At 56.7% G+C, this 22,831-nt stretch overlaps 1 protein-coding gene across 1 annotated transcript; it reads right to left on the bottom strand.

Annotated features, from left to right (window-relative positions):
- Window positions 1–811: 811 nt before the first annotated feature.
- IL23R (interleukin 23 receptor) lies at window positions 812–21,887 on the bottom strand. The gene is made up of 17 exons (XM_054294562.1): window positions 21,692–21,887; window positions 20,539–20,616; window positions 19,398–19,682; window positions 19,030–19,153; window positions 18,511–18,517; window positions 18,005–18,164; window positions 17,397–17,542; window positions 16,672–16,831; window positions 16,188–16,270; window positions 15,813–16,029; window positions 13,825–14,048; window positions 12,970–13,027; window positions 11,339–11,389; window positions 9,534–9,630; window positions 8,973–9,063; window positions 7,255–7,799; window positions 812–1,118 (listed from the first exon to the last, which is right to left on the bottom strand). The coding sequence occupies exons 2-17, from the start codon at window positions 20,594–20,596 to the stop codon at window positions 812–814; spliced, it is 2,613 nt and encodes an 870-aa protein (XP_054150537.1). The 5' UTR covers window positions 20,597–20,616; window positions 21,692–21,887.
- Window positions 21,888–22,831: the final 944 nt, after the last annotated feature.

The following is a 22,831-nucleotide window of genomic DNA, read 5'->3' as shown; positions in this document are numbered from 1 at the left end:
GGAGAATCCCGGGGCAAAGAAAACTCGGGGGCAAAGAAAATCCCAGTGCAGGAACATCTTGGAGCAAGAATATCACAGGGCAGCAGCATCCCAAAGCGGTGAAAATCTCGGGGCAGGAGAACCCCAAAGCAATGAAAATCCCGGGGCAGGAGAATCCCAGGGCAATGAAAATCCCAGAGCAGCAGCATCCCGCGTGGTGCCGCCTTTCCCCGGTGCCCCGGCCGGGGTTCCTCACCCCGAGCCCTTCGGGGCTCCCCCGGCACCCCCCGGTTCCCCCACCAGGGTTCCTCACCCGAGTGCCGCCTGTGCCCCGGGGGATGCTCGGGACGGGAAAGGAAAGGAAAAGAAAACAAAGGGAAAAAGGGAAGGGGAGGGAGAGGCGAGGAAGAGGAAAAGGAGATTAAAAATAGAAATTTTGCTCAGAGCGAGGGGCTCGTCCAGAGGCACATCCACTCTCATTTTAGCTTCTCTGTCAGATGATTTTTGCTTTCTCTCATTTTTTCAGCACTCCCGCAACCCACCGCCGCATTTAACAGAGCTTTAAATTAATTAATATCCTGCTATTGTTGTTCCTTCTCTTTTCAGGCCATCAATGACATAAACTCGGCTTTTCTGCCTGACTGCGATCAGCTTTCCTTACCTCGGACGCCTCAGCACGGGTGTGTCAGGGCAGCTCTAGAAACGAGGGGACACAACATGTGCAGCCCCCAGGAACCCCAAATCCTGCCTTTGAGCCTCCAGCTGCTTTTCCTGCCCCCAAACCCCAGGAAGGAGCACCATTTGGGCTCCTTTCCCGATCTGCCAACAATTATCATTCATTTGCTGTGGTCGGCCAGAGGGGGGTTGATACCCCCCGAAATCCCGAATATCCGAAGCTCCGTTTTACCTCTGGTTTCCCGTCTGTGCTCATCGGTTTCCGCGTTGGTTCCCGTGTTCCGGAGCGGTCCCAGGGGCTCGGTGGGACGCGGCCCATGCGCTCCATGCGCTCCGGGGCCGTTCGTGCCCGAGCTCCGCCCGGAGCGGGGCCGGGCCGGTGCCGCCGCCCCGGGGCCGGTGCCAGCGCGTTCGGGGGACGGTGCGACGGATGGATGGACGGCTCCGGTGATCGGCTCTGCCCGCTAGTGACAGGCGGGAGGAAATCACCAGTCCACCGCTTGTTTCCTTTTTGCTTCTATTTTTTTTTCTTGTTTCCTTTTTCTTCTCTTTTAAAAAAAGTTTTGGTTTTTCTTTGTAAATTTTCTTGCCTTTATATAATTGTTTGCCACTTTTCTTTTTTCTTTTCCCCCCCTTTCTCTTCTTTCGTGGTTTTTCTTTGCCTTTGTCTTGTTTAATTTTTCTTCTTTCTTTTTCTATTGCGTTTTCTTTCTTCTTTTTCTTTTTCTCCTTTTTCTTTGTCCTTTTTCTTTTCCTTTTTGACCCGTTTTCCTTATTTTCCCCTTTTCTTTTTCCTTTATCCTTTCCCCCTTTTTATATTTTAAAATATTTTAAAAATACTTTATATTTTTATATTTTTAATATTTTTATCTCTATCTTGTTTCTTTTTATCTTATCTTTTTGTCATCTTTTTTCTTTATCGTCTTTTTCATCTTTTTCCCTTTCGTTTTATCCTTTTTAATATTTTTCCCTTTCTTTTTTAACTTTTATCTTTTTATCTTTAATCTTTTTATCTTTTTTATCTATCTTTTTTCTTTCTTTTCATGTTTTTATCGTTTTTATCTTTTTCATCTTTTTTATCTTTTTATCTTATCATCTCTTTTCTTTATCATCTTTTTCCCTTTCTTTTTTATATCTTTTTATCTTTTTTATAACCTTTTTTATCTTTTTTATCTTTTTATCTTTTATCTTTTTATCTTTTTTCTTTCTTTTTATGTTTTTTATCTTTTTAATACTTCTTATCTTTTTATCTTTTTATCTATCTTTTTTTCTTTATTTCATCTTTTTTATCCTTTTTTAATCTTTTTCATCATTTTTATCTTTATATCTTATCATCTCTTTTCTTTATCATTTTTTCCCTTTCTTTTTATATTTTTTTACCTTTTACCTTTTTATCTTTTATCTTTTTATCTATCTTTTTTCTTTTTATGTTTTTTATCATTTTTATCTATCTTTTTTATCTTTTTTATCTTTTCATCTTTTTATCTTTTTATCTATCTTTTTTATATTTTTTATTTATCTATATATTTTTAATCTTTTTTATCTTTTTTATCTTTTCCCCTTTCTTTTTCCTCCATTTTCCTTTCCTGCTTTCCCCTCTCGCACACTTTTAAGCCCCAAACTCTGCTTTTCCCAGCAATTCTTACTGCAGGAGTAGCAGTTCTCATGGAACGCTTTGGGTTGGAATGGACATTAAAGCTCATCCAGCGCCACCCCTGCCATGACAGGGGCACCTCCCACTGTCCCAGGTGCTCCAAACCCATCCAACCTGGCCTTGGGCACTGCAGGGATCCAGGGGCAGCCACAGCAAATCTGGGAATTCCAGCCCAGCCTCTGCCCACCCTGCCAGGGAACAATTCCCAATTCCCAATCTCCCATCCATCCCTGGCAGCCATTCCCTGTGTGCTGTCCCTCCATCCCTGTCCCCAGTCCCTCTGCAGCTCTCCTGGAGCCCCTCCAGGCCCTGCCAGGGGCTCTGAGCTCTCCCTGGATCCTTTTCCTCTCCAGGGGAGCACCCCCAGGTGTCCCAGCCTGGCTCCAGAGGGGCTCCAGCCCTGCAGCAGCTCCATTGCTCCCTCCTGGTGTCCGTCTGTCCTTCCCTGGAGCTGGCCATGGAGCTCTGCCCCAGCTGCAGCAGCAGGAGGAGCCGTCCTTCCCCGCAGGTGGCTGCTCTGGGGTCCCCCTGCCGTGGCTCCTGTTTGCCATCCCTTTGTGACTCTGCTGTCCCCAGCAGGATGGAATGAGTCACCCAGCCTGGAAAATCCCATTGTTCATGTTTCTCCAAGCTGCCAGCCCGGCCAGGGAGGGCCCAGGGAGGCTTTGGGTCCAGCAGTGCCCTGGGGGATTGGATGGTGCACAAAACACATCCACAGCTGCATCCCAGCCCTGCTGCCTCATCCCAGCCCTGCTGCCTCATCCCAGCCCTGCTCTTTCATCCATCCCATCCCTGCTCCTCCATCCCATCCCTGCTCCTCCATCCCATCCCTGCTCCTCCATCCATCCCTGCTCCTTCATCCCAGCCGTGCTCCTCCATCCATCCCATCCCAGCTCCTCCATCCATCCCTGCTCCTTCATCCCAGCCCTGCTCCTCCATCCCAGCCCTGCTCCTCCATCCATCCCTGCTCCTCCATCCATCCCTGCTCCTCCATCCCAGCCCTGCTCCTCCGTCCCATCCCTGCTCCTCCATCCCAGCCCTGCTCCTCCATCCCAGCCCTGCTCCTCCATCCCATCCCAGCTCCTCCATCCATCCCTGCTCCTCCATCCCATCCCTGCTCCTCCATCCATCCCTGCTCCTCCATCCCATCCCTGCTCCTCCATCCCAGTCCTGCTCCTCCATCCCATCCCTGCTCCTCCATCCCAGCCCTGCTCCTCCATCCATCCCTGCTCCTCCATCCCATCCCTGCTCCTCCATCCCAGCCCTGCTCCTCCATCCCATCCCTGCTCCTTCATCCCAGCCCTGCTCCTCCATCCCATCCCTGCTCCTCCATCCCATCCCTGCTCCTCCATCCATCCCATCCCTGCTCCTCCATCCCATCCCTGCTCCTCCATCCATCCCATCCCAGCTCCTCCATCCCATCCCTGCTCCCAGGGCTCTCCCAGTGCCATTCCCATGGGATTTGCCCTCATGGGAAGGTGGCACTGGGGGCTGGCACTGTTGGGGAGCCTGGTGAGACCCAACCACAGCCTCCCCTCTCACATCCCCTGCTCTGAGTCACCAGCCTGGTTTCAGTCTGAGCTCAGCCCTGGGCAGGGCTGCTCACCCTCCTCCCCAAACCCCACAGAGGCTCAGGGATGGCAGAGGCTCCCCAAAATCCCATCATTTTTAAGGATTATCCCCAGTTTTTCTGCGAGGCCGCCCCAGCTGCTGCTGGCTTTGCCCTGGCAGGTTCTCAGCAGGGTTCTGCTGAGCCAGGCACTTCTCTCTGCAGCTTTGCAGAGCCTGGGTCGCAATCTGGGCTTTGATCTGCACTCTGTGTGCTCAGAAATCCCCCGAGGCCTGGGTGTTACTGAGCTCTGTGAACCCTCCCTGCCTGGAATCCAATTTTAGCCCTGCAGTGCCTTTATCAGCCACGATCTCTCCACAATTCACTGACAGCCGGGCCCTGGCAGGGTGGGCAGGTGCAGACAGGAGTGAACCCAGCAGCGCCAGGTTACTCAGAGCAGGTTTCTGTCACCTCCTGCTGCTCTTCCCAAGGGCTTTAAGGGGTTTTTGGCCTTTGGTGCTGAGGCTTTGCCAGCTGCAGGAACCCAGACTCTGTAGATAAGGAACGAATGAAGTGACGCCATCAGTTGGTGACTAAGCTGAGCCTAAACCCAGCTCTCTGTGCTGCCAGCCTCAAACAGAATGAATCCCACTCCTCCTGCATGGCAGTGGCACGAAGGGGTTAAAACCGCAGCTCAGAGGCACATTAATACACCGTTTATTATGTGTTGAATTTATTTATTGCTTCTTCAGTCTCGTTTCAGGTTCAATAATTCCAGGCTGACTTTTTGGGGAGGTGAACAAATCCCACAGGGGAGCCTCTGGCTGATCCCTGGGGGTGCTGGGACCTCCTTGCACCTTGAGCTCCCCCTGGTAGACACAGACACCCGAGACAAAAAATAGGATTTTTGCTCAGAGCAAGGGGCTCATCCAGAGGCACATCCACTCTCATTTTAGCTTCTCTGTAAGATGATTTTATATTTTTTATCTTTTTAATATTTTAATCTTAAAAACTCATCTGGAGTTCAGAGCAGGAGTGAGTGCCTCTCTCTGTTTTCCAACCCCCCTGAGCTGCCTGCACCCAATTCCTTGTTCCTTTTAACTTGTTCCCTCCTTCCCTTATATTTATAAAAAAATGTCTTTTTAAAAGAAATATTCTTTATAAAAAAAAATTCTTTTTTTTAGAACTTCCGTGGTGATGAGACAACACCGTGGTGCATCTCTGTGGGTCCTGAAAATCATGGAATTCATTCCTGAGCTGATAAACAAGAGGGAATCTCTGCCACTGGATCTGACTGCCAATGGTAAAACCGAGCTTAAAACAGGGGATAGAAAATCCTGATACCAAAAATGAGGGGCTTTGGAATATTTGAGGGAAGGAGGGAACCCTGAGAAGTTAAATCAGCTGGGAGTGACAGTGTGATGGGATTCATGGGATGCCCCATCCCTGGAAATGCTCCAGGCCAGGCTGGATGGGGCTTGGAGCAGCCTGGGATGGGGTTTGGGGTCACAGAATCCCAGAATGGTTTGGGGACCCTTAAATCCCACCCAGTGCCACCCCTGCCATGGCAGGGACACCTCCCACTGTCCCAGGCTGCTCCAGCCTGGCCCTGGGCACACCAGGGATGCAGGGGCAGCCCCAGCTGCTCTGGGCACCTGTGAAATCTATCCTGTAGCAGAAATATCCCCTTTATTAGCAGAAATATTCCCTTTATTGGCAGAAATATTCCCTGTATCTCCCAGGGATCAGGGCAGGATGGCACTGGTGGCTCTCTGGTGTCCATCCATGCTGGGAGCTGGGAATTCTCCATCCCTGCTCCTGGGAATGCAGTGCTGCTCTGCCCAGGGGGATCTGCAGGGTTCCTGGGGCTGGGAATGCACCCAGCAGCTCCTGGAGGGCAGCACCAGCCCTGTTTGGCTGGGGAACAATTCCCCGCCAGGTTTGGCAGCTCAGGTGAAAGAGCAGCACAAGCCTCAGGATGTGGACTCTGCAAAAAACCCTTCCCCTCCTCACGCTTGGGCTGCTCAGAGTCCTGTGGTGTTCTTGTACAACTTCCTTCCTGCTCAGGCAGCACTCTCTAATTCAATTTATTCAATTTTGGGCTCCCTGCCCTGCCACACTCCCATTTCTGTGCTGGTTTGCTGCTTCTGAGGGGGAATCCTCCCCTCCTTGCAGGTCACTGCTCCTCTAGACACTGTGACAGACTGCTGGGGCAGGGAGGAACCAGCACAGCACACACCAGGGGGATTGGGAGTGTGGAGGGCAAGCAACAAAATAAATCCATTTGTGCAGCAGCTGGTGGAGAAATGCTCACAGTGCATAGGAAAAACAATAGGGAAAAAAATGGGAATATTTTGTAAGTCCCAGGACACCTGGAGATGGTTTCAGGGCTGCTGAAGGAAGGCAGCTGCTGTGTTTTACCAAAGATCCAAATCCATGCTCATGTGCCGGGTAAATCCCATTTTCCTGTGCCACACTGCCCTTCCCACAGCCAGGCTGGGGGGTGACAGGGTGCTGTGAGATGATAAATCCCTCACCCAAAGGGAAGCAGTGACCACTTCAGAGGGGTTTTAAATCAGTCTGGCAGGAGGTGGAGGTGTGTTCTCACCTGAGTGGGTTTTTATTGGGAACGGGAGGAAAATGAAATATGGAAAATATTCCATGTTCTTGGTACCACTGTGACACATAAATCCTCCTTGGTGCAGTGCCTGTTCATCAGGAGCAATCCCAAAATATTTGCCACATCTCTGCCAGGATGTCTGGGGGACTTTTATATCCATTTTAGCTGCAATTACCTCCAGGAATGAAGTGCTCCAAACAATTGGGAATGAAGTGCTCCAAACAATTGGAAGGCCATGCTCCAAAAATTTGAGAATGAAATGCTCCAAACTTCTGAAAATGAACTGCTCCAAACTCTTGGGAATGAAATGCCCCAAACCTTTAGGAATGAAGTGCTCCAAACAATTGGGAATGAAGTGCTCCAAACATTTGGGAAAGCCATGCTCCAAAAATTTGAGAATGAAATGCTCCAAACATTTGGGAATGAAATGTCCCAAACCCTTGGGAATGAAGTGCTCCAAACCCTTAACAGGAAGATGATGCTGAGCAGTAATTGAAGATTTTGCATCCTGCAGGAATCTCCTGCTTAGCATCCCAGGAATCCAAGCTTTATGGCTTTTTTTTTTTTTTGCTTCTGGCAGTGTGAGGTAAGGTTAAAATCAGAATTTGCTGGCCCAGGATTCCCAGTTAGCCCCAAGAAGCTGCAGTGGAGTAAGAAGGCACAATTCCAGCGGGGAGCGTTGCTCTGGCTCTGCCGTTGGCCATCCCGGTGCTGACACCACCTGTGTCCCCACTCCAGGTTTATCCCCAGTCCCAGCTGCCCTCAGAGCAGCCCTGCCATGCCGTGTGGGATGCAGGGTCCCTGTTGGTGGCCCTCAGGCAGGACAGCAGCTCCTCGGGCACCAGCATCTGCTCGGGGCCGGGCTCCCAGCGCTGCTCCGGGACGGCTCCGTGTCCGTGTCCGTGTCCAGGGAACTCCAGGCTGCTGTTGAGCACCAGGTTGATCTTGTCCAGCAGGCACAGCTGGGGGGTCCCTCCCTGCGTGTCCCACAGCTGGGGGACAGGGCTGGTGTAATCCTGGGAGAAGATTCCCACCTCTGGCTGTGGGACGGGCGTGGGTGGCTGCGCCGGGCAGATTCCGGCAGCCACGTACCCCAAAGTGTTCCCGTCGGAGAGCTGGGGTTTGTAGGCACCCAGCTGCCCTGGGGCCGGGCTCCTGGGGGCCACCACGCCCCTGGGCACCTCCCTGGGCTCGGCCACCCCTGCCCTGGCCTCAGGGTCCCGGCGCTGGGGCCGCTCCTGTGCTGGCACCTCCTGAACATCGGAGACTGCGGGGTCCAGGAAGGGCTCCTGGAGGCTGGCACTGGGGAAATCAGCCTTGTCCTGGGGAAACGAGGATAGCTGTGCCACCTTCATCCCAGCCCTGCTCCTTCATCCCATCCCATCCCTGCTCATCCATCCCATCCCTGCTCCTCCATTCCAGTCCTGCTCCTTCATCCCAGCCCTGCTCCTTCATCCCATCCCTGCTCCTCCATTCCAGTCCTGCTCCTCCATCCCAGCCCTGCTCCTCCATCCATCCCAGCTCCTCCATCCCATCCCTGCTCCTCCATCCATCCCTGCTCCTCCATTCTAGTCCTGCTCCTCCATCCCATCCCTGCTCCTCCATCCCATCCCAGCTCCTCCATCCCATCCCTGCTCCTCCATCCATCCCTGCTCCTCCATTCCAGTCCTGCTCCTCCATCCCATCCCAGCTCCTCCATCCCATCCCTGCTCCTCCATCCATCCCTGCTCCTCCATTCCAGTCCTGCTCCTCCATCCCATCCCAGCTCCTCCATCCCATCCCTGCTCCTCCATCCCATCCCTGCTCCTCCATTCCAGTCCTGCTCCTTCATCCCATCCCTGCTCCTCCATCCCATCCCTGCTCCTCCATCCCATCCCTGCTCCTCCATTCCAGTCCTGCTCCTTCATCCCATTCCTGCTCCTCCATCCATCCCTGCTCCTCCATTCCAGTCCTGCTCCTTCATCCCATCCCTGCTCCTCCATCCATCCCTGCTCCTCCATCCCATCCCTGCTCCTCCATTCCAGTCCTGCTCCTTCATCCCATCCCTGCTCCTCCATCCATCCCTGCTCCTCCATCCCATCCCTGCTCCTCCATTCCAGTCCTGCTCCTTCATCCCATCCCATCCCAGCTCCTCCATCCCATCCCTGCTCCTCCATCCATCCCTGCTCCTCCATCCCAGCCCTGCTCCTCCATCCCATTCCTACTCCTCCATCCCATTCCTGCTCCTCACACACCTGCCCTTCCCCATCTAACAGGGAATGTTGCCAGAGGAGATGGCCTCAAGTCATGCCAGGGGAGCTTTGGGCTGGATTTCTGGGAAAATGTCTGTGTGGAAAGGGCTGTCCAATCCCTGTGGCTGTGGCACTTAGGGACACGGGGCAGTGGTGGTGGTGGTTGGACTCGATGGTCTCAGAGGATTTTCCAACCTGGATAATTCTGTAAAGCCCAGCTTTAATCTGAGGGGAAGCAGAGGCAGGAGATAACCCTGCCCTCACCTGGAGTGACTTCACCACGGTGCTGTTCTCCATGTGGGGAAAGTCCTCAAACATCCACCTTGGCAAGAGGGACACGAGGGTGGCCTTGACCCTTCGCAAAAGGGAAAAACAAACCCCAAATGTTACTGCAGTGTGTTATTCAGATATTCCTCATGCAGGATGAAACTGTCTGGGTGGGAAGGACGCATGAAGAACACCCAGCCTTGGAAACTCTGGGTTCCTCATTCTTAAATTTCACCAATTTCATGTTTATTTGACTTTTTTTTGTTGCTCTCTGCCTTACTGTAGAGCACCAAAAAGTCCTTTCATATGATAAATGTGTGATATTGCCCTCAGGCTGAGGTGAAAGGGAACCTGTAGTTGATTTTAAAACATCCCAGAAGAAATTTTATATTTCTTCTATATATTAAAAAAAAAAAAAAAAAAGAAAAAAGAGGAAGAAAAAAACCCCACAAAACCCCCCAAAAAATCCCCCCAAAACCCCAAACACCTCCCCAAAAAAAGGGGTAAAAAATTCTGAATTGGGAATAAGGAAAGAAGGCATGGAGGAGAAAGGAATACCTTTTCCTGACTGACTTTTTAAACATCACAACTGCAAAAAGAACGGATAATCCGACCACGCTGAGGCTCAGTCCCAGGACAACTTGGATGTCATCATCTGCAGGGGATGGAAGGGAGGAGGTCACGGCCTGGTGCTGCCCTCACCATTCACCATTTCCTGCCCCAGAAGTGCTGACGTGAATTCCTCAGCCCGGGCTGGTTTTGCTTTTGGTTTAGGAGCTGAAACAGACCGTGACCTTTACCAGAGGATGTGCAGGCTGAGCATCCCCAGACGGGTGGGAAATGCTGAAACACGTCCCTGGTCCCAGCTGCACGGTGGAATCAGCCTCCTGCATGGGTTAATTCGGTGTTTCCTGGGTTTGACACCTCCCCTTGGACTGGGCATTGTGTTTTGGCCTCGTTTGAGAGCAGAACTCAAAGCTCGCATTCTGTGGGTGCTGCTCATCCTTCCCTGCACGTGGGGAAAATCTCCTTTATCGGCCCTTGTTGGAACCCAGGAAATCCCTCTGGCTGCCCTGGAGGGCTCCAGCCCCTGCCTGGGGGCTCACAGACCTCAGCACAGAGCGCAAGGCCCTGTGCCTTTGGTCTTGATCCATGGAAAAACAATTACCAACCTTGTATGAAGAATTACAAGTCAAAAGAGTTTAAGTAGAAAAATAGTTTGTCACAGAGTGAAAAAGAGATTTTTTCAGGGTTTTTAGAATGGGTGTCCAAGGGGTAAGATGGAGGAATCTGTGTCCAGCCTTTCTCCTTCTTCTTCCTCTTGGCCTCCCTCTCCTGCTGTGATGGTGGCACTTTGGGATTGGTTTAGAGTAGAAGCTCACTGTCTAACACAGGTGATAGGTATTGGGAAGTTATGGTAAATATTGTACAGGTAGTTTTCAGTATAAAAAGATAACACTGCCCCAGAGCAGGCAGAGTGTGTCTGTCTGTCCTGCTGAACAGACCTTGGCAGGCCAGGAGAAAGAATTTTATAGATAAGGAACAATAAACAACCTTGAGAATGAGAACCCAGAGCATCTGGGAGCTCTCAATTCCCGCTGCCAGGAGCTGCCTGGGTTAAACCTCCCACAGGACAAAGCCTGGCCTGGCAAGGCAGAGTTGCCACAGGACAAAGCCTGGCCTAGCAAGGCAGAGCTCCCACAGGACAAAGCCTGGCCCAGCAAGGCAGAGCTGCCACAGGACAAAGCCTGGCCTAGCAAGGCAGAGCTGTCACAGGACAAAGTCTGGCCTAGCAAGGCAGAGCTGCCCAGAGCACAAAGCCTGGCCCAGCAAGGCAGAGCTGCCACAGGACAAAGCCTGGCCCAGCAAGACAGAGCTGTCACAGGACAAAGCCTGGCCCAGCAAGGCAGAGCTGCCCACAGGACAAAACCTAGCCTAGCAAGACAGAGCTATCACAGGACAAAGCCTGGCCCAGCAAGGCAGAGCTGCCCACAGGACAAAACCTGGCCTAGCAAGACAGAGCTATCACAGGACAAAGCCTGGCCCAGCAAGGCAGAGCTGCCCACAGGACAAAACCTGGCCTAGCAAGGCAGAGCTGCCACAGGACAAAACCTGGCCTAGCAAGGCAGAGCTGCCACAGGACAAAGCCTGGCCTAGCAAGGCAGAGATGCCCACAGGACAAAGCCTGGCCCAGCAAGGCAGAGCTGCCACAGGACAAAGCCTGGCCTAGCAAGGCAGAGCTGCCCACAGGACAAAGCCTGGCCCAGCAAGGCAGAGCTGCCCAGAGCACAAAACCTGGCCTAGCAAGGCAGAGCTGCCACAGGACAAAGCCTGGCCTAGCAAGGCAGAGCTGCCCTCCTTACCCTGGGACATCTCGCTGTAGGTGCTGCCCAGGAGCGGCTCCTCTGCAGGGTCTGGAATAGGGAGGGGAAAATGTCTGTGGGTCCTTCCGAGGGCTCTGGGTGACACAAAACCTGCCTTGGTTCTATCTTTTCAGAAAAATAAGCAATGATTTTGTAACTTTTTGTAATTTTGATGTGTAATGAGAGCAATTAAGCTCCCTGAAGCAATGAGTAACTCCAGCTCTTCTGGGCTCTCCACATCATCCCCACAATTAAATGAGATGTTGATCAATCCTGTCCCCACCTACAGAACCTCTTCCCTGCACATCCCTCCCTGCCCTCAGCACCCAAAACAAGGATTTATTCCCCCTGGGGAGCTCCATCATTTTCCACAAGCACTCCCAGGTTGTTTAACAGCTTTTCCAGAGAAGTTGTGGATCCCTGGAGTGTCCCAGGCCAGGCTGGAGCAGCCTGGCACAGGGGGAGGTGTCCCTGCCATGGCAGGGCTGGCCCTGGGTGGGCTTTGAGTCCCTCCCAACCCAACCCATTGTGAGATTCTGTGAGATTCCCAAAGTGCCTGCACCCCTTGGGAATGGATTTCCTGATTATTTCTGTGCAGTGGGGGAAGATCTGCAGCTGGAGGCCCTGCCATGGCAAGAAGCCTCTTTCTGCTGAGATAAGCAGCCAGCTTTGATCCTGGCCAGTTCAGCAATTCCCTCTGATCCTGGCCAATTCAGCAATTCCCTTGGGATCCCTTGTCCCTGATTTGGTGCCACAGAGGAGACCCCTGCCCTGAGAACCAACAGCCAGGGCCAGCTTGGGACACCCATCTAGGAATGTCTGTTTGCATTTCCTGGCCAGGAATGTCTGCTGGCATTTCCTGGGAACAGCTGCCCTGCTCCAGGGGCTCCTGCAGGGCCACGGGGCTGCTCTGGCCCAGGAGAAACCCCTGTGCAGCCACAGAGGGCCCATCTCAGGTGGCATCGGAGCCAGGAGCTGGGGACACTCTCAGGTGTCACCTGCAGGTACTTCGGGCTCTGACAGCCCTTGATGGCCCAGCCCAGCCCCAGCTGGCCCCAGGGTGGGCTCTATTTAAGCCCAGCCCTGGCCCTCAGCCCTGGCTGGGCTGGGCTGGGGCAGCTCTGAGGCTCAGACCCTGCTCTGGTGTCCTCACCCTCCTGGGGACCTGCCCAACTCTGAGGGCACCCAAAGCTCCCCCCAGTGCTGGAAATGAGGTTTTCCTTCCCCAGACCCTTCCCAGCACTGACCCAGCTGCAGATGTCCCTCGCAGGGCTCTGTGACTCCAGGTAGGAAGGGCAGGCTGGCTCTGCCCAGCTGCTCCCTGGAAAAGCTCTGTGCTGGATTTTGGTTTATCTGCACAATCTTATTGTGAGTTCTGCATGTGCAACCTCACTTTTCTGCCCTGGAAAGGGACAACAGCTCCACTGGTGCCTCTGCTGATGGGAAATGAGGTTCTAGGCTGTTCTGGGTCTGTGCAGGGAGCAAACACCAGCTGGAGGTGGGTCTGACACCAGTACATTGATTAAATGTGTTCTATCCTTTCCTGCCCCGCTGGGTGGGAGGGTTTGCGCTGTTCCCAGCCCGGGGAGCCCCAAGGGGAGCAGCAGCAGCAGTTTCCCCGTCAGGCTCACCTGGGCTGGAGCGGGGAGCGCTGATCCCGCCGGGATACACCGCGTACAGCCGCACCTGCTGGAGAGCCGCTGTCCCTGCCGGCAAAGCACAGATTTACCTTCAAAACGGGATTTTGTCTGCTGGGCTGGGCCAGGGCTGGGTACAGAGCGGTGACAGCAGCTGGGTTGGCCCTTGGGGGACTGGGGTTGTTCCTGGCCCACCAGCTCATTTTTAATTCATTAAATAATGAATGCATTTAATTCATTTTCTTTCCCTCCCCATCCCCTGTGATCTTCACCCGGGGACCCAAATCCCACTGTCTGCCCTCAAATCTCCAGCTGCTTCCCTCCCCTCCTTCCCTAAGTGCTCTTCATGGCCCCACTCCCTCCCCCCAAAAAGTGGGCAGGGGCTCAAACTCAAGTGAAGCTGCCTTGATTGTCTGGTTTGGATTTATAATCTAATCTGGATTGATAGTCTGATTTGGGTTTATAATGCAATTCAGATTGATAGTCTGATTCGGATTTATAATCTAATTCAGATTGATCGTTTGATTTGGATTTATAGTCTGATTTGGATTTATAATCTAATCCTGATTGATAGTCTGATTTGGATTTATAATGTAATCTGGATTTATAGTCTGATTTGGATTTATAATCTAATTCAGTTTTATAGTCTGATTTGGAGTTATAATCTAATTCAGTTTTATAATCTAATTTGGATTTATAGTCTGATTTGGATTTATAATCTAATTCAGATTTACAGTCTGATTTGGATTTATAATCTAATCCAGATTTACAGTCTGGTTTGGATTTATAATCTAATCCAGATTTACAGTCTGATTTGGATTTCTGAGGTCCTGAGGAGCAGTGCCCAGCAGCAGGGGCTTCCTGGGCTGTCCCACCTGGGATGTAGGTGTGAGTTTGGTGTTTTGGGATTCTGTCCCAGCTGTGCTGCTCCTGCAGGCCGTGCTGGGGGCCGGACAGCCACTCCAGGATGAACCAGAGCAGGGGGCTCTGGCTGGGCTGGGGGCGCTGCCACCGCACCAGGACCCTGCTCTGCTGCTCCTGCTGCACCTCCAGTGCCTCCGGGGCCGGGAACTCTGTGGGGAAACGGGGCAGGGGCAACTCAAACAGCCCAAACCCATCCCTGGGGACTGGGGAGGGTCAGCCCAGCCCAGGGGAAATGTGGCTTTCCTGGAGGGGTTTGAAAGCTGAATTGTGAGCAGGGAATTATAGAATGTGGAGGGTTTGTATATAAACTATATATATATATATGATATATATTTTTATATATTTACATCAACACATATATATATTATATATATATATATGTATATGTATTGATCTGTATTTCATAAAAATATTCAGGTTGGAAAAGACCTTAAAGATCAAGGCCACCACTGTCCCATGTCCCCAAGTGCCTCATCCATGTGGCTTTTGCATCCCTGCGGGGATGGGCACTCCACCCCTGCTCTGGGCAGCTGTGCCAGGGCTGGGGAACCTTTCCATGAAGGAATTTTCCCAAATATCCACCCTGAGGCCATTCCCTCTGCTCCTGTCCCTGCTTCCTGACTGTCCCCCGGCTGTGCCCTCCTGTCAGGAGCTGTGCAGAGCCACAAGGGCCCCTGAGCCTCCTTTGCTCCAGGCTGAGCCCCTGCCCAGCTCCTCAGGGATTCTGCAGCCCCTGCCCAGCTCCTCAGGGATTCTGCAGCCCCTGCCCAGCTCCTCAGGGATTCTGCAGCCCCTGCCCAGCTCCCTCAGGGATTCTGCAGCCCCTGCCCAGCTCCCTCAGGGATTCTGCAGCCCCTGCCCAGCTCCCTCAGGGATTCTGCAGCCCCTGCCCAGCTCCATTCCCTGCCCTGGGCACTCTCCAGCCCCTCACTGTCCCTCATGGGGACAGTCCCTGCCCTGCGCCTGGCACAGCCCAGGTGTCCGTGGCCCTCCAGCTGTGCTCCTCCCCAGCCAGATGTGGAGCTCTGTGCTTGCAGACCCCGCACCCTCAGCTCTGAAATGCTTCAGCTGTCCCTGCTTACCAGAAACATGCAGGGTTCTGATAAGCATCAGAGCCGAGAGAGGTTTTTCCACCTTATTTCTCTTCAGTTTCCTTTTAGTCATGTGTTTGTCCTCAGCCTGAATGGGACTTTCCCCTCCCATTGCTCATTCAGAGACGTTTTTCAGAACGAGCAAAACGTGGTTGTGGGGGGAAACCACACCTCGGGGCACAGGGACCATAATGCGGCCCTAAAAGGATTTAAAAGGATTTTTTCCCCCCCTTCTTTTTCAGTTTGCAAGGACCCAGCTCCCAGGAGCAGCCTGGCACCCTTTGCTTTGCCAGCCAACATGGGCAGGGCAAACTTAAAAATGAGTTTGTTGCTGTAGCCTTAGGAGGTGCTGCAGGGCTGAGATTCCAGGGCCTAAAGGAGCTGCAGGAGAGCTGCAGAGGGACTGGGGACAGGGATGGAGGGACAGCACACAGGGAATGGCTCCCACTGCCAGAGGGCAGGGATGGATGGGACATTGGGAATTAGGAATTGTTCCTGGCAGGGTGGGCAGGGGCTGGGATGGAATTTCCAAATTTGCTGTGGCTGCCCCTGGATCCCTGGCAGTGCCCAAGGCCAGGCTGGACATTGGAGCAGCCTGGGACAGTGGAGGTGTCCCTGCCATGGGACAATGAAATGAGCTGGGCTTTAAGGTCTCTCTCAACCCAAACCACTCCAGAATTCCATAATTCCACATCCAGCTGGGGAACACCTCCAGGGGGCCTGTCTGGAGGGCTCTGTGCCCCTGGTGGAGCGGGCAGAGCTGTGCCAGGGCTCTCCCGGTGCCCAATCCGGGCAGGGTCGGTGCCGGCGGTGCCCCCGTACCTTGCGGAGCTGCCGCCCAGTTCAGGGGGATGCTGGCGGGGCTGGAGGCGCCCTTGGCGTTGCGGGCGGTGACGAGGAGGCTGCGGGCCCCGGGCGGCACCAGCAGCGAGCACTCGGTGCCCGCGGTGAGGCACAGCGGCCGCAGCGCTCCCGCGGGGCCCTCGGCGCTCACGGCGTAGCCCAGGATCCTCCCGCGGGCATCCCGGGCCGACAGCGGCTGCGGGGGCGAGAGAGGCCGGGATCGGGGGGTCTGAGCCCACACCCGGCCGGGATCGGGGGGTCTGAGCCCACACCCGGCCCGAGGGCTCCGCAGGGAGGCGGCACCGGCGCTGCCCGGGGAGGAGCGGCGGAGCCGAGGCCGCCCCGAGCCCGTACCTTGATCAACACCGTCACCTCGTGGCTGCCGTTCGGCAGGGCCCGGCCCAGGCGCCGCCACACGGCGGGAGCGGCGGCGGGGGCTGCGGAGGAGCGGGGACACCGCGAGTGACACACCGCGGGGGACACCGAGGGGACAGCGTGACACACCGGCGGTGACACTGGGAGTGACACCGTGACCGACCGGAGGGCACCCGGGGCTCCCACCCACCCGCAGCCCCTCTCGACGGGTTGACAGAGGAGCAGGAGTGGGCGCTGCTGTTTGGGATGAGCCGCCCCCGTTCCCGCTGGCACCGGCACGGGAGGGCAGCGCTGCCTCGCTCATCCGTGCCAGGCTCGTGCCAAAGCCAGCAGCTGGCACGGATGGGCGGAGCTGGCTCAGGGTGACCGCGATTTGTCGCGACACCTCGGCTGGTGTGGTTTTCCCACCCAGGGCAGCAAGCGGGGCACTGAGGACCGCGGGTGTCGCCGGCGCTGAGCGCACCTGCCTCGGGGGTGCGGTACAGGAACGGGGGGCTCCAGGCGCTCCAGGGGCTGCGGGCGCTGCCGAGCCGGCACCTGGCCTGGAACACGAACTCGGTGTCGCTCTGCAGCTCGTGCTGCCAGCGGGGACCCTCCGGGGGCACCTCGGCACACGGCTCCACCTGCCAGGGAAGCACAGGGGCGCTGGGGGTGACGCGTTTTACGGGCGAGCGGGACACAGCGGGTCCCTGTGCCACCCCTGCGGGATGGGCAGGACCCGCCCTGTCCCCTCCGGTGCCACCTTGCGTGGCACTGCCAGAGCCCCCAGCCACACCGGGAGTGCCAGCACGGAGATTTTGGGGCTCCTGTGGCAGCGGGGGTCCAGGCTCAGCCCTGGCAGCACTCAGGGATTTTCCATCCCTGCCCCAGCGTGGGTTTGGGGTTTTTTGTCTGGGGTGTGCTCTGAGCGTCCCCAGGATTTTGTGCCTTGTCCTTGCAGAGCAGAACCTTTGGAAACATTTGGAATTCCGTGTTTTTGCTCAGAAAGCCGAGCTAACCCTGCCCACGAGGCCATCCGCTGTCCCTCCCAGGTGGCACCAGCTCTGCTGTCCCCTGCCTGTGGCCGGGGGTGCCCGTTTGAGCACGCCAGAGCACAGGGGTGAGTCTGGAATACCCCCAGGTATTCCCATTGCCCGGGGGTCTCCAGCAGGAGCGGGACTGGGGTAGTGAGGGGGTTTGGGCTCTCACGTGCCACGCCGGGGCCCCCCTGGCCCTGTGCCTCTCCTGGCAGCGCACGTCCCTCAGGCGCGTGAGGCTCCTCCAGCGCGTGGTGGTGACGGCTGGGGACGTGTCCGTGGTCTCGGCGCCCATGGGCACGGGCAGGGCGGGCACCACTGCGGGCACAGCAGGGAACGGGGCCGTGGGGACTGTCCCTGGGCTCAGGGGTGTCCCCAGAGTGACACGGCAGGGCAGGGAGGCCAGGCATGGCCGCAGCACGCCATGCTGCTCATGGGGGGACAGAGGGAGGGATGGTGGAGGGATAATGGAGGGATGGAAGGATCGATGGATGGAGGGATGGATGATAGATGGAGACATTGATGGACAGATGGATGGACGGATGTAGAGGGATAATGGAGGGATGGAAGGATCAATGGATAGATGATGGATGGATGGATGGATGGACTGACGGATGGATAATAGATGGAGACACAGATGGACGGATGGATGTGGAGGGATAATGGAGAGATGGAAGGATCAATAGAGGGATGGATGGACAGATGGATGGATGATAGATGGAGACACAAGATGGACAGATAGAGGGACAGATGGATGGACAGATGGACGGATGTCCTTACCCAGCTCCTGCAGGCTGAGGCGCTGAGGGGCCGAGCGGGCAGTGCCCAGCGCGTTGCTGGCCTGCACCCACACCCAGTACTGGCTGTCGTTGTGCAGCTCCCTCAGCAGCACAGGTGAGTCTGCAGGGAAGGTCTTTTCTTCCTCATCATCCTCCTCATCCTGTGCCACCACCCTGGAAGCAGAAGGCAGCCCTGTCAGTGCCCATTCCAGCACCACATCCCCGCTGGCACAGCCACCCCTGCTCCTGGGGTGTCACAGCTCGTGACCAGGGCATGGCCACCTCCAAACCTGGTGTTTGTCACCCCTAAAGCAAGCTGGGAATTCATTCCTTTCCCTGACACTGCTGCTGGGGATTTGTATTTCCACAATGGGGAGAGAACTCCTTCCTCCCTTTCTGGCTGCACGGATCTGTTTGATCCCAAATTTCGGCAGGAGCTTTGTCCCTTCTCCTCACAAAGCTTCCATGTGATGGGATTTAATGCCTTTAAAACTGAGTCAGGAGAACTGACAGCCTGCAGGGCTGGGGCCATGGGGACCAGCCATGGCATCCTGGCATGGGTGTGACATGCCAGGTATGCCATTGGGATCAGCCATGGCATCCTGGCATGGGTGTGACATGCCAGGTGAGGACCTTAGTGGCAGGGAGCATCCCGGGTGGGACTGTGACACACTGTGTGGCAGCCAGCACCTCTGCTTCAGCTTCCAGCTGGGCTTTGGGGTTTGGGCAGTGTTGGGGTCACCCTCTCCTTACCCCGGAGGGAGCCCCAGCCGCTGGAAGCTGCAGCTTCCTGTGGCAGGGCACGGTGGGACGTGAGCCAGGGCGCTGCGGTGAGCGTGCGGCTCTGGGGCAGGAGGTGACAAAACGTGAGCTGAAGGAAGTGGAACTGGGACACGGCAGGGCCGCTGTCACCGGGGTCTGTCACCCGGAGCTATCACCCGGGATTGTCACCGGGGTCTGTCACCCGGGATTGTCACTGGGGTTGTCCCCAGGGCTGTCACAGGGGCTGCCGCCCCCGAGGCTCACCTGCGCAGGTGGAGGCTGTGCCGGGTGGGCAGGTGCGTGGTCCGGCCGCGCTCCCATCCGCACCGCAGGTGCTCCGAGCCCTCGGCGATGGCGCAGCTCAGGTTCCCGGGGGGGTCCGGGGGGTCTGCGGGGCGAGCCCGGGTGAGGCGCGGCCCCGGGACAGGGGGCGACACGGGGGGACACGGGGGGACATGGGGCACTCACACCCGGCTCGGGGGCACACGGGGCACTCATAGCCCGACACGGGGGCACACGGGGCACTCACAGCCCAGCCCCGGGACACGGGGGGACACGGGGGGACACGAGGGTCCCACGGGGCTCTCACAGCCCAGCCCCGGGGGAACACGGGGGTCCCACGGGGCACTCACAGCCGGCCCGGAGCTCGGTGCCGCACACCACGCGGTGTCTCTGGGCGCAGCGGGAGAAGCAGGTGACGGTGACGAGGGGCAGCTGGAAGCGGGGCAGGTGGAGGCGCTCGGCGCCGTCGCGCAGGGCCAGCAGGGAGCTGTAGTTGAGGGAGATGAAGAGCTGCTGCGGCGAGGGGCAATCCAACGAGGACTCGCAGCCGATGGAGATGTCGGAGCCCAGCAGCACCACGGGCCCGGGCTCGGGCTCGATCCACACGCGCCCGTTGCACGTCAAGTTCGCAGCACCTGCGCCAAAGCGGGTGAGCTATGCCGGATCTATCCCGGGGCTGTCCCGGGGCTATCCCGGGGCTGCAGGGCTCGGCAGGGAGCGGACCCCTTCCCTGGGATGCCCTGCAGCCAGGGGATTACAGCCCGCCCTGCTCACCTTCAACCCCGTGGGATGCAGGTAAACTGAGGCACGAGTGATGCCGGGGAGAAATTGTCCCCCTGAGGGTGCCCAGAGCAGCTGCGGCTGCCCCCTGACCCCTGGCAATGCCCAAAGCCAGGCTGGATAGAGCTGGGAGCGCTCTGTCCCTGCTCCAGGTCCCTCCCACCCAAACCAGGCCTGGGATGCGCCCCCCGCCCCCGCTGCAGCGCCCCGGCCCCGCTGACTCATCCCGGCCGCTCAGAAACGGCCCCGTTCCGCCGGTTTCACCCATCGCGGGGCCGCTCTAACGTTAAATGAGTGCAGGGAAATAACCCGAGCTCCGAGAGCTCTGATCCCCCAGATTAACGCGGCGGGGGCGCGTCCCTTCCCTATCAGATGGAGCTCGGCAGCAGCGCCGGCTCTCGGCGCTATCGGCTCCATCTGCCCTTCCTGGAAAGGGCAGGGCTGAGCCCGGGGGCTGCAGGGGCAGGGGCAGAGCTGGCACGGGGGCTGCAGGGCCCTGGGAATGTCCCCGGGATCCTGGGAATGTCCCTGGGAATGTCCCCGCTCCAAGGAGGGAAGGGGAAGGAGAAGGAGCTCAGGGCACGGCACCCCTCCCACAATGCTCCCCTCAAACCCCACAGCTCTGGAATTGTCCCGTGGCCACCCCAAACCCCCCGCGGGCCCGGGGCGCGGCTCGGGTGCCATCCCGGTGTCCCTGTCACCGTCACTCACCCGGGCACAGGCAGCAGAGCAGGACGGGCAGCACCAAAGCCTGGCCGGGCCCCGCCATGGGCTGGGCTGCGGCATCGCCTGGGGGTGGAAAACCGTGGAGAAATTCCTGCAGGGAGGATGTGGGGTCGGGGCAGGGAGAGCTGAGCAGCCCTGCCCTGGAGAAGGTGGGACCGGGGGTCTCAGGGGGTGCTGCCCCTCTGCTCAGAGCCCCCCGGGTGCTGCCTGCGGGGCTGGGGACCCAGGGACACGGCGGAGATGGGGATGCGCTGGGATGAGGTCCCCGAGGGTCAGCAGCACCTGGGATGTGTGGAAGGGCTGGGGGAGCTCTGGAATGAGCCCCCCGAGGGTCGGGAGCACCTGGGATGTGAGGAAGGGCTGGGGATGCTCTGGAATGAGCCCCCCGAGGGTGTGGAAGGGCTGGGGGAGCTGCTCAACCTGGAGAGGAGGGGCTCAAAGGGGATCCTTGGGGATGGATGTTTGATGAGGAGTAAAGGGGAGCGAGGCAAACTCCTCCCAGCGACAGGACAGGAGGCAACGGGGTCAGGAAATCAGGAAATTCCAATTTAACATAAAAAAGGCTCTATAAATGTCAGAGTGGGGCTGGCTGCCCTGAGGGCTTTGGTCCTGCAGTCTCCATCCCCGGGGCTGCTCAGACACACTTTTATAGGATGGAAACTCCCTGTTTCCATCGCATCTTCCCCACAGGTCCTGCCCAGGCTGAGCCAGGCTCTTCCCAGCACTGAACCCCCAGAGACAGCCCCAAAATCCCAGGCCATGCTTCCCACCCTTGTGCCTGCACCCCACTGCTGCTCAAATCTTCCCCTGCTCCCTTTGCCTCTCTCCACAGCCTCTTTGGGAGAATTCCCACAAGCCAGGAAAGCAACCCCAGCCTCACCAGCCTGGTGGGGCTGTGTTTGGGGCTGGAAGGGCTCTGCAGCACCCACAGACTGGTGAGGAGCAGGGAGATGCAGCTCCCGGGGGGGAATTGCTCCTTTCCATCCCCCTGGAGGCATCCCCTGGAGCTGGGGTGGCTCCAGCACCCCCAGGCCCCTCTGGGGTCACAGAGCAGACCCCAAACCAGCCCTGCCACCCCACTCTCCTGCCTGGGCTGAGCAGAGCCCACGCTCCCTCATTCCCCGTCCCCGTGCAATACCTGCTGTCAGCAATGGCGAGTTTCCCTGGAGGGAGGCCAGAGTCCTCGGTAAAAGCCTCAAAACGCAGCTTTTCAGCCCAAAGCAGGCCAGCAGCAGCAGCAGCAGCAGCGAGTGCTCTGGTGCTCCTCGTGCGGGGTGAGGTGACCTGGTTTGGTTTTGGGGCTGATCAAGCGTTCGCCGTGGGTGACTCAAACCTCAAGTGCCTCCCTATTACCTGACCTACAAAGAGAGGCTGTCACTTCCCAAGTGCCCACGAGCCTGCTGCAAACCAGGGCAAGTGAAAAAAATGCATTGGGGTCCTGTGAGAAGAGCTGGGAGCTGTGAATGTGCCCAGCTCTGCCTCCTCTGGAATCACCTTTGTGTTTTTATTCCAGTTTAGAGGCGTTTGCAGACTCCAGAGCCAAAGGAACGAGGCCATTGGGAGATGCTGGGCTTTGAGCTGCTCTGCTGGTGCATTAGGGCTGAGGAAACGGGAATTCAGCAGGAAGGGAGAGGCTGCTCCGCGGTGCCAACCCAAACCCCACAGAACCTTCCCCGGGGCTGTGCCAGGAGGGACAAATGCAGGAGCAGAGGGTGAGGAGCAGCAGGGGACGTTTTGGGTGAAATCAGGGGCTGGGAGCTGGGCAATGCTTACCTTGGCAGCGCTCAGGACGTGTGGCACCGCCGGGAGAGGGCACAGAGCAGCCGAGCTCCCTCCCGGTGTGAGTCAGTCCTTGGGGAAACCCAGCGTCCCCTCGAGGGGAAGGGAAGGTTTGGGAAGGTTTGGGAAGGGAAGGTTTGGGAAGGTTTGGGAAGGTTTGGGAAGGTTTGGGAAGGGAAGGGAAGGGAAGGGAAGGGAAGGGAAGGGAAGGGAAGGGAAGGGAAGGGAAGGGAAGGGGCTCCTCGGCGTCCCGGCAGCGTTTGGGCTCAGCGTGGTGGAGCCGAGCCCATCCCCACGGTTGTTTTTTGTCCTCGGAGCACGGCAGAGTCCCGAGAGCTCTCAGGGAAGGAGCTTCTCCTGCCGATGGAAACTCCTTAAGGAACGGGGGTGTTGTCACCAGCACCGAGTGTCACCCCTCGGTGACACCCTGTGCCACCCCTCGGTGCTCGTGCTGTCCCCAGCTGTCACAGGCAGCCATTCCCAGCGCGGGGATGCTCCG

The sequence above is a fragment of the Melozone crissalis genome, unplaced genomic scaffold (genome assembly GCF_028551555.1).
Source record: "Melozone crissalis strain CALT ecotype California unplaced genomic scaffold, PUWL_Pcris_2 ptg000254l_1, whole genome shotgun sequence".
Taxonomy (NCBI): Eukaryota; Metazoa; Chordata; class Aves; order Passeriformes; family Passerellidae; genus Melozone; species Melozone crissalis.
This window is presented reverse-complemented; position numbering and strand designations above follow the sequence as displayed.

Bases quoted from the DNA above. Each gene is read 5' to 3' on its own strand.
- IL23R (XM_054294562.1), bottom strand. From the start codon at position 20,596: ATGGCGGGGCCCGGCCAGGCTTTGGTGCTGCCCGTCCTGCTCTGCTGC. The intron at 9,064-9,533 runs GTATTCCTTTCT...CCTTTTGCGAAG, and splicing joins AAAAAGTCAGTCAGGAAAAG to GGTCAAGGCCACCCTCGTGT. The intron at 1,119-7,254 runs GCAGGGCTGCTC...GCCTGTCACTAG, and splicing joins CCTGCATCCCACACGGCATG to CGGGCAGAGCCGATCACCGG.